This window comes from Euphorbia lathyris, chromosome 3, assembly GCF_963576675.1.
Source record: "Euphorbia lathyris chromosome 3, ddEupLath1.1, whole genome shotgun sequence".
Taxonomy (NCBI): Eukaryota; Viridiplantae; Streptophyta; class Magnoliopsida; order Malpighiales; family Euphorbiaceae; genus Euphorbia; species Euphorbia lathyris.
Genome location: NC_088912.1, coordinates 61,422,050 through 61,431,749, shown reverse-complemented (window position 1 = coordinate 61,431,749; position 9,700 = coordinate 61,422,050). Strand labels below are relative to the sequence as shown.

The 9,700-nt window shown below is 37.3% G+C and overlaps 2 protein-coding genes across 2 annotated transcripts; one reads left to right on the top strand and one right to left on the bottom strand.

Moving 5' to 3' along the window:
* Positions 1 to 622: 622 nt before the first annotated feature.
* LOC136222183 (cytochrome b-c1 complex subunit Rieske-4, mitochondrial-like) lies at positions 623 to 3,072 on the top strand. Its single transcript, XM_066009718.1, has 2 exons — positions 623 to 960; positions 2,171 to 3,072. The coding sequence occupies exons 1-2, from the start codon at positions 768 to 770 to the stop codon at positions 2,812 to 2,814; spliced, it is 837 nt and encodes a 278-aa protein (XP_065865790.1). The 5' UTR covers positions 623 to 767; the 3' UTR covers positions 2,815 to 3,072.
* Positions 3,073 to 3,130: 58 nt separating this feature from the next.
* On the bottom strand, positions 3,131 to 5,059 carry LOC136222184 (protein COFACTOR ASSEMBLY OF COMPLEX C SUBUNIT B CCB1, chloroplastic). Its single transcript, XM_066009719.1, has 4 exons — positions 4,646 to 5,059; positions 4,438 to 4,562; positions 3,483 to 3,635; positions 3,131 to 3,405 (listed from the first exon to the last, which is right to left on the bottom strand). The coding sequence occupies exons 1-4, from the start codon at positions 4,997 to 4,999 to the stop codon at positions 3,219 to 3,221; spliced, it is 819 nt and encodes a 272-aa protein (XP_065865791.1). The 5' UTR covers positions 5,000 to 5,059; the 3' UTR covers positions 3,131 to 3,218.
* Between the last annotated feature and the right edge of the window lie 4,641 nt (positions 5,060 to 9,700).

Here is a 9,700-nt window from a genome sequence, read left to right as displayed (position 1 = left end):
ACCGGAGCGAGAGATTGTCATTTGTCATTTGGAAAGTTATGAACACTACATACATCTTTATTTAAGACATGGATTTCCAGTGTCTCTCATTCCCGTACAGTGGCATAGATTTCATGATCTGAGTGTTCGTCACTTGCAAAATACTTATACTGACAGGAGAGCGGCTTGGAATAGATTACATTGATGTATATGAATTTATGTGTTTTAATTGATAATATTTATTTATCAACTTATATTATTGTTACAGATTTTATTTATATCAATATAGTATTTACAGGTTTTAATTAAAATTGTATAATATATAAATACTATATCTATCGGGACGTGGGGTGTGATTGACACACGCCTCACGACAGACGCGGGCGTATGACTATCACGCCTCATGGTGAGGTGTGATAGTCACACGCCCGCGTGTGAGAGAAAAAAATAACACATTCCCTAATATCCGAAAGAGCATTTTTATCCTTTCACGGGACTAGGGGTGAGAAATGGTGACGGTTCATCCTTTCACGGGGCAACGCGTGGGAAATGGTGGCTTGTATCCTTTTAGTAATTTTCTGAAAAAAAAAGAAAGATGAAACGTGTCAAAATCAGAGCCACAGAAGTAAAATCTGATCACAGATGACTCTCACTTCTGAGATCAGCTCTCTCAGATTCCAAAAATCTCGCGAAGCAAGACGCCACCACTCGCCGTTTCGTTTGAGAGAATTGATACCTGAACCAAAATCCATTCATTTGAATAGCCGAAGAAGTTCAAGAGGACAGAAATGTTGCGTGTTGCGTCCAGGAGGCTTTCTTCTTTCTGTTCGACGCAGACGTCATGGAGGCCCAGCGCTGCTTCCGCCGTCGTCTCTCGGAATTCGATTAAGGGCAGTGATTCGTCCTCCTCGGACCACATAAAATCGAAAGCCTTGAGTGATTATTACACTTTCGGGTCTCAGTTCCATCTCCCACATAGAGGTTGAGTTCCGTTCATTTCTTTTTCAAATTTAGGGTTTCCTTTTCAGTGTGTATTTGATTGAATCTGAATTTTCTTTTTCCTGATTTTAGAGATATATCAGGGATCAATTCTTATAGTGAACTTGTTGAAATTGGTAATCGATTTATATCTTGATTAAATGCTAAGCATGAGAAATCGCCTGCGGAACTGTTCTTTACCTTGTTATTGTCAGTCGTTAGGATACTCTGGCATTATTAAGGTTGCAAATTGGACTTTTAAAACCCTTCCTCGGAATATTTTTTATTGCAAACGGATTAGGAGGAATCTTATCTTCCAAAACATACAATACATAGAACTGAAAGTGCCATAACATGAGCATTTCATGACTTGGTATCAGTGGATAAAAAACGATGAAGATCCCAATTTCTTTCAGTTTTTCTTGGGTATTATTAATTTTTGAACTTCTGGTTTTTTATTTTTTGCTAGAAATCATATGCCATTATATCTTGTAGCAGATGTGTCCTTATGATGCATTTGCATGATAACTAATGATGAATACCCAATTCCATAACCCTTCAGATGTTGTGAGCTATTTAGAGCATCGTATTGATCAGCTTCCTCATTAAATGTGCTGAAATTCATGCATTTTTAGGCTTTTAGTTTGTAATTGTGCATTTATTTATTTTCATGATACTAGCAAAATATGATTTTGGTTACTATGACTTAAATGTGGGGGCTTAAATTTCAATTTCTGGAAACTCTGTGGTCTCCTCTTTTATTAACGCCAGTCCAGAATTTTTGGCTTCAAATATTGATATACAACAAAGGTTTATATCTGTTTAAAAGTAGTGTAACTCTTGATGAACGGTTTTGATGAAGTCTTCATTTCTGTACTTCTCACTTCTTTAATCTGAAACAACTGAATAGAGCAAATTCCAAATCCCTATTGTATGCAACAGGAGTTCCCATCATACCACATTAATTTGCAAAATATCATCCATAGAATTTATGTACAATAATGTTTTTCCTTCATATGTTCCCATTTTGCTGCTTGTGAGGAAGTAATACAGGATGGAGCCAACCCATTTCTGAAGAAAAACAGTGAAGTTTAGAATTATAATACACACAATAAATCAAGATAAGGCTTATACATTTCACCTATAAGTAATATGACAGGATAACTTTGTATGCTGTTGGCATTTCTATAAGTAGAATATTTCCGGTTTACAGGTTTCTCTTCAGATTCACTTACACCTAGAAATGAAGGTGGCATAGTTTCTGATGTCCCAGCAACAGTGACAGCCGTCAAGAACCCCACTTCGAAGATAGTTTATGATGAATACAACCATGAGCGCTTTCCTCCAGGTGATCCCAGCAAACGAGCATTTGCCTACTTTGTCCTTACTGGTGGCAGGTTTGTCTATGCTTCATTGATTCGACTTCTTGTCCTCAAGTTTGTACTGAGTATGTCTGCCAGTAAGGATGTTCTAGCAATGGCCTCCCTTGAGGTTGATCTATCAAGCATTGAGCCAGGTACTACTGTGACAGTTAAGTGGCGTGGGAAGCCTGTTTTTATCAGGCGTAGAACAGAAGAGGATGTCAAGTTGGCAAATAGCGTTGAATTGGCATCTCTTCGTGATCCACAACCAGACACAGAGAGGGTCAAGGACCCAGAATGGCTAATTGTTGTTGGGGTCTGTACACACTTGGGTTGCATTCCCTTGCCAAATGCTGGTGATTTTGGTGGCTGGTTTTGCCCCTGCCATGGTTCACATTATGACATCTCTGGCAGGATTCGGAAGGGTCCGGCACCCTATAATCTGGAGGTGCCCACTTACAGCTTTTTAGATGAAAACAAGTTGCTTATTGGTTGAAGTTTGTACCTTACTGTCCCATGGTTCATTGGGTTACTTTATTACTTAATTTAATCAGATAATGCCGAAGAGTTGTTGCATAACTTGGATTGTGCCCAGATGTGTTTGGGACGTGTTGATGTTTAGGTTGGTTATGCAACTTTGTTATTGTAATTGATATTGGCAGAAGGAGTTGATTTTGGTCCTAAATAAGCTACCATTATTAAGTCTGGATGCATTTGAAATCTGATCAGGCATTTTTAGGTGCTTGCATTGTCAGTATCAAGAAACAATTTAAGAATACTTGTATTTTGTATGCAGCATTTCTTTTTTGGGGTTTTGATGAAATAATAGACATCTGATTGAATGTTAAGAATGGTGTGTGGTCCTCAAAATTTTACAAGTTTACAGCCTAAGTAGTTTTGTCATCTCTCAAAGATGCCCTTGACATAGACCATGCCCTTTTCATTAAGCTGAAGCTCCTTCCTCATTTGCTCAACTTGCTGATCATCTCCTTGAACAACCACCTCTGTTAAGGTGCCATCATCTGCAACCATCATTTTAACCTTAATCTGCTCCTTCCTTGAAGCTCTTTTCCAGTAATAAGCTCCTCTGCATTTTCAAGAGTTAGCAATAGAAGCTTATGTATGAAGTTAAATTAAGTTTCAGCAATTGCTTATTTTACTTACGCCAATGGACTAAGAGTAGTTATCCAGAACCAGTTGTTGCCAATGTCAGGAAACGTTATGGTAAGAACAAGGGCAACACTTCCCAAGCTGATGCAGGTGCAGAAAGTAAGCAATGCTGCCTGACCTCTATTTGGAACCATCACTCCTTCAAACCTGAATGCAATTTCCCCAAATTGATCTCTTTTTTATTTTACCTTATCAAATCGTATTCAAATTTCCATGTTCATTTTAAAAAATTGAGCTTCCAATTTGAATGTGTGTAAATTAAAATCTTGTCAAACTCCATAAGAATTTCTGCAGAAAAATTCTATACAATTTGAATATAGGATCAATTTAACTCCTGAAGTTGGCTTATAGGATTGCGTATCAACTTGATATCTAGAGTCAAGTAAGTCCAAATTGAACACATGTCAATTTGGGCTAAGTTGACCCAAGATGCCAAGTTGAAAGGCCAAATTGATATTCAAACTTAATTTGATCCTAGTAGTTAACTTGAAAAGCTGAATTGATCCTTAATTCAATTTTTCATACTAATCTGTGTACTTCCCCCTGGACGATTATTTCAACACATTTCAAACTAATATATGAGTTGAAAAGCTAAATGTCGAAATTTAGGGAATTGGACTATGGTTTAGCCTAAAAGCATCCTGCTAAACCTTCCAACTTAGTCTATATGTATTATATGGATTGTGATTATGAACTAGTTTTGGGTAGGGATACTCGTGTACAGCTCAATTTTCATCCCATCAGATTAAGGGTTGCATATCCTTATTTTGCACTGGCCGGATAGAGGGCAAAAACAAAATCTTTTTAACCCAACCTATATGGGTTAGGTTTATTCTTTGCAATTCAAACAGTCAAAGATGTTAATTTATATTTGTTTATTAAAATCAACATATAGTATAAAAATATGTGATCAGAAATGATGGAGAGGATGAGGGAATAAACAACATACGTGATGGTTTCTCCTCTATCAGTGACCTGAAAATTATTCCGAGCGAAGAAGGACAAGATCTCTCCGGCAATCTGTTTGGGTGGTTTGTTCCCTTCCGCTTCACCAATAAATGTTTTCTGCACAATCTGAAACACAAAAACGAGAAAGCGTTATGAATGAATCTGGTATCTGTACAACAATTAGATAGACATGGTGATGCATTGCATACCTTAGACTTAACAGATCGTTTAATAAGGGACCAAAGGCCAGGCACAGAGATAACAAAGAGACCGAGAGAAGTATAATAACTAGCCACAGAGTAGCCCATGCTCTCCCCCACTATATACATGGAATCAGGTTGGTAATAATGGTGGAGGAGGTGCTCCATCACAGCAGAGGTAGATGAAATATGATGTTGAATTGAGACTCCAATTGGCTGCTGCCTTTTGGGTCTTGTTGAGATTCGACCCTGCCCTAACCATTGCTGCTGCTGCTTCTTGTAGAATTTGGGGTTTTGGGGTTTTGATGGGATAGAAATGGAAGAAAGCGGGTGTGTTGTTGATAATGCCTTTGCTGCTGCCATTTCTTTTTATTTTTTTTTTTCAGTTTTCAGATTGAGATTTTAATTGTAGTCCGCTTCTGGGTTTCTTCATGGACGGTCAGTATTCACTTATGTCAATGGTCCACATCTTTTCTTATTGATAGATTTTTAATAAGAAAATACTATGTCAATTTTTATTTTATTTTGGCTTAATACATCATTTACCCCTGTACTTGTCCTAAATGGTTCCCTAAACCCTAAACCCTAAACCCTGAACTTTCAAAGTGTCTCAACAGCATCCTGAACTTGCATAAAATGTTCAGTTAGCTCTCTGAACTTGCATAAAGTGTAATCAATTAATCATTCAGTTGTAAAAAAGTAAGTCAAACACGGAAGATATATTGCACGCATCTTAAAAAAGTAAAACGACCAAGGTCGGGGTATGCGATTATAATATTAGAGAAGAAAATGTTTTATAGTTGAATAAGTAATAAATTCTTTTTTAACATGTTTTAATCTATTTTGTAAAGTATGTAATAACATTCTAAGGTACGTGTAATATATCTTTCGCATTTGACTTACTTTTTTACAGCCGAATGATTAATTGATTACATTTTACGCAAGTTCATGGGGCTAACTGAACATTTTATGTATTTCAGGGGGCTGTCGAGACACTTTGAAAGTTAAGGGGGCCAATCAACTATTTTGGACAAGTTCAGGGGACAAATGATGTATTAAGCCTTTTATTTTTTTTATGCTTTGGAAATTGTAGTCAAAACATATCTAGGGAGTTAAAATCCTGACTAGAACAGTATGAGACTTTAAGTTTTGGACACTTTAATTTGGATAAAGTGTTCGGAATTCCAAATTTCAGATTGTCTTTTCCGCATATATTCTCTGTAGAAAATAGAAGTCGATAATGATTTTGTATGTGATTTAAAATCGCAGACAAATCTATTCGTAACTTTAATTCATAGATGACTGATTAAACATTATGCATATTGTTTGGCTCTTTCGTGGGAAATGCGGGCATGCTAGAGAATTATGGTATTCTCGAACTATGAAATTGAATTGAGTGTGTTTTTTAATTTCTAAATATCAAACGACTGTAAGGAATAAAGAGACCTACAATTCCAAAGGATTTGATTATCAAAATGATACCGACCTTACAGAAATGATTAAGAACAAACAAAATAAAATTGAAAGGAAATTATTGAAGTCTAGAGGCAGTTGTAGTCAAAATATATCTAGGAAGTTGGTTTCCACAAGGTATACTATATAGGAAGTTGGTTTCATGAGGTGCACTATTGGAAGTTGGTTTCCAACGAGCTTCACTCTTGAGATGTTTCCCCTGAGAGAAACTGAGGTTCACTCTAAGAAATTCCAGTGTTTTGAAAACCGGACCGGACCGGCCGGCCGAACCGGTCGAACCGCGAACCAGTCAAGTGTCCGGTCCGGTTTTAGCTATACAGGTTCAACTATATTAAACCGCATCAAACCGGGGTTGAACCGCGAACCGGTGTTGAACCAGTGAACCGGATTGACCCTGGTTTTTTGCCATTTTTTGAAAAACATATTGAATTAAGGAAAAAATTTAAAAATTAGGTAGAGAACAACCTCTTTAATAATTGGTGTTAATTAATTTAAATTTAATCTTAATATTATGTTAAACTATGGGTTTGATTTTAGATGTGTGAATTTTTAATTAATGTGTTAAATTAAGGATTGGTTACCGATGTGTGAATTTTTATATTACCTGTATGAATTTTTAATTTTTAATTAATATGTTAATTTAAGAATTGTTTATTATATGTATGAAATTTTTAATTTTATGTTCAATGAAACGTCATTTTATTTTTTTTATATATATTTATTTATTTTTTATCCGGTTGAACCATCCCGGTTGAACCGGTTGAACCTATTGAACCTTGAACCAGTTGTCTCACCGGTTCAACGTCCGGTCCGGTTTTCAAAACATTGAGAAATTCTAAGTGAACGATGTACTAGAAAAACATGAAAAGTTTCCTAAAATGTTCTTTTAAGAAAAAGTTTCCTAAAAAGAAAAGTTTATCCCATGAAAAGTGTAAACGAGGGTATGCAACAAGAGAACTTTTTTTGTGTGCAAATAATTGCCCTCCTCAAGCATGAATTTGAGGAACCTAAATTTCATGTTTGATTCTTCAAAAGTTGTGGCCTGAGCTTTTAAAAGTGTTGCATGATAGCTCTTTAAGTGACACAAAATATATAGGTCGTGGAGTCATCTTTGTATCACCTTGATGCTAATATCCCATTTCCTCAATTGGAGGAATTCCCACCAGCCTCAACTTCACCTCCTACTTCTCCCTCGACTTAGCATCTCATCGCTGCTTTTTTTTCTTGGCTTGTGAAACTCAAAGTGGCCAACTTGACGGAGGCCATACTCATATAGTTTTTGGACAACTTATCAAACAACCTTTATAGTAACTATGAGAATCTGTTGAGGGATGCCAATCTGTTGGTGAACATTGTTGAAACACCTTTCCACATGATTTTGATTTGACAAAATTATTTAAGTAATGATAAAAATATTCTAACACATTAAATTTAAAATGCTTTGATTTATTACACTAATGTGTTTGTTCAATGTTGAGTTTAATTGTGTATAAGACATTGAGATTAAAAAGCCCAAAGGCCCATAAAGTGAAAGTCAAGCCCAAGTCAACACATCAATACCATTCGGCCCAAGAGTTAAAAACGAAGCCGTATCAACTAAAACGACGACTCAGCAAGAGAAGGATCGAGAAGCCTTCGTGGCAAAAGCTTCAAGTAGAAGCTGCTGAGTTGGACGACAAAGCAGTATGGACAGCGGCAGGCAATGTTCAACTTCCAGACAAAGTATTTCTACTTTGGGAAAAGTTCAGAAGGCGCAGAAATCTTTCTCGTGGACTTTTCCTTAAATGTCGAAACATTCTGCCAAAGACTGACGAAGACAGAAGATGCGTGAATCCTATTGGCCAACGACGCTGAGCACGCCCAGAGTGACAACGACAGGAAGCCGTTTTCCTCCAACGGTTATTTCGAAATTCAAAATGACCAGGTGCCTCAAGTGTCACTATATAAAGGCCATCCATTTGCTTCAATCCATACAGAACTTCAAGCAGTCGAAACGCTGACCAAATTCATACTCGAAGATTCTGTGAGAAAAGCAAAGCAAATACCTTACACCAATTTCCATATTATTGTGTAAAAGTCTAGAGTGATTTCCAATCATCTAAAGTGTCTTAGCAATCGTTGTTTAGGACAAACACTTTATCATTTCTAGAAGAATAGAAAGGAGAGGCTGAGTACTCGGTTATAGTACTCAGCGTAGATATAGGAGTGAGTAGAGGTATAGAGGAAGGTACTCTTGTTATACTCAGCTTCTATTTGTAAAAGGTTTCGTGCACTACCTTTAAAGAGCTCAGTAGAGAATTCAAAAAGCTTGGAACGAGTTCCGGGGAATAGACGTAGGCGGAGAGGCCGAACCAGGATAAGTCTGCTGAGTAATATCTTTCTAACCCTTAAACTCCTTTAATATATATTGCTTGCTGTGAAAACTGACTAAGTAAAGAACTCACGCTGAGTTAAGTTTACTAAGAAGCTGAGTTCAGGAATAGACTCTAAGTGCTATTTTCTGACTCAAGTAAAGAAGCAGACTTAATCACAAGTTGACTAAGGTTGTGTCTTGAATCTACTTAGTGACGTTGTGTAAACCTTTTCATAGAAAAAGAAGTCAGCCTTAACGGACAATTTTTAAAATAGTTCCTACCCCCCCCCCCCTTGGAACTAACTTTTCACGTTATAAGGGACCAACAAGTGGTATCAGATCTTAAAAGCTCACTGTGCAAGGTTTAACTACCTTGAGCTGATCCCCACTATGGCTGAGAACAGCACTCGGTTTCATCCAGGAAATCTGACAACTCAGATTTTACCTGAGGGTCTGTCCATAACTCGGCCTCCTCTATTCTTCGGGTCTAACTATACCTTTTGGAAGAATAGAATGAAAAATTTCATTCAGGCAACTAACATGAGCGCATGGCTATCTAAAGTCCAAGGCCCATTTGTTCCTGTTGAAACTATTGATGGCCAAAAGGTTGTCAAAGCTGAGACTAGATGGACAGAGGATGATCTCAAAAAGCTACAAAATCATGCTTCGGCTATAAACATGCTTCACTGTGCGTTAAATGCTGCAGAATACAACAAGATTTCAGGTTGTGAGTCAGCGCAGGAGATTTGGAAGAAGCTGGAGGTCACCTATGAAGGAACCAACAAGGTGAAGGAATCCAAGGTCAACCAGCACATGAGGTTGTACGAGATGTTTGAAATGAATGATGATGAAGGAATCTCTGATATGAACGCAAGGTTCACAAACATCATCAACGAGCTCAAGAGACTTGGAAAGATCTTCACTGAGGAAGAGCAAGTCAAGAAGATTCTTAGGAGTCTTCCTAAAACCTGGCAAGCAAAGAAAACTGGTGTTGAGGAAGCTCAAGACTTAACCACCTACAAGTATGATGAACTCATTGGCTCACTACTGACCCATGAGATCTCAATGAAGAATTTTGAGGTGAAGGAAAAGTCTGAAGACAAGAAGCAAAAGTCTCTTGTCATGAAAGCTGACTCCACTGATGGGAGCTCAACAGACGATGAAGAAATGGCTATGTTCACTAGAAAGATGAAAAGGTTGTTCAAAAAGAATGACAAATATTCTAAGAAGCCTTACAA

What these genes read in the sequence shown, in the direction of transcription:
- LOC136222183 (XM_066009718.1), top strand. Translation starts at nt 768, where the DNA reads ATGTTGCGTGTTGCGTCCAGGAGGCTTTCTTCTTTCTGTTCGACGCAG. An exon ending in GTTCCATCTCCCACATAGAG is followed by an intron (nt 961 to 2,170) that starts GTTGAGTTCCGT and finishes TCCGGTTTACAG; the next exon opens with GTTTCTCTTCAGATTCACTT.
- LOC136222184 (XM_066009719.1), bottom strand. Translation starts at nt 4,999, where the DNA reads ATGGCAGCAGCAAAGGCATTATCAACAACACACCCGCTTTCTTCCATT. An exon ending in AACGATCTGTTAAGTCTAAG is followed by an intron (nt 4,563 to 4,645) that starts GTATGCAATGCA and finishes TTTGTGTTTCAG; the next exon opens with ATTGTGCAGAAAACATTTAT. An exon ending in GATAGAGGAGAAACCATCAC is followed by an intron (nt 3,636 to 4,437) that starts GTATGTTGTTTA and finishes AATTGCATTCAG; the next exon opens with GTTTGAAGGAGTGATGGTTC.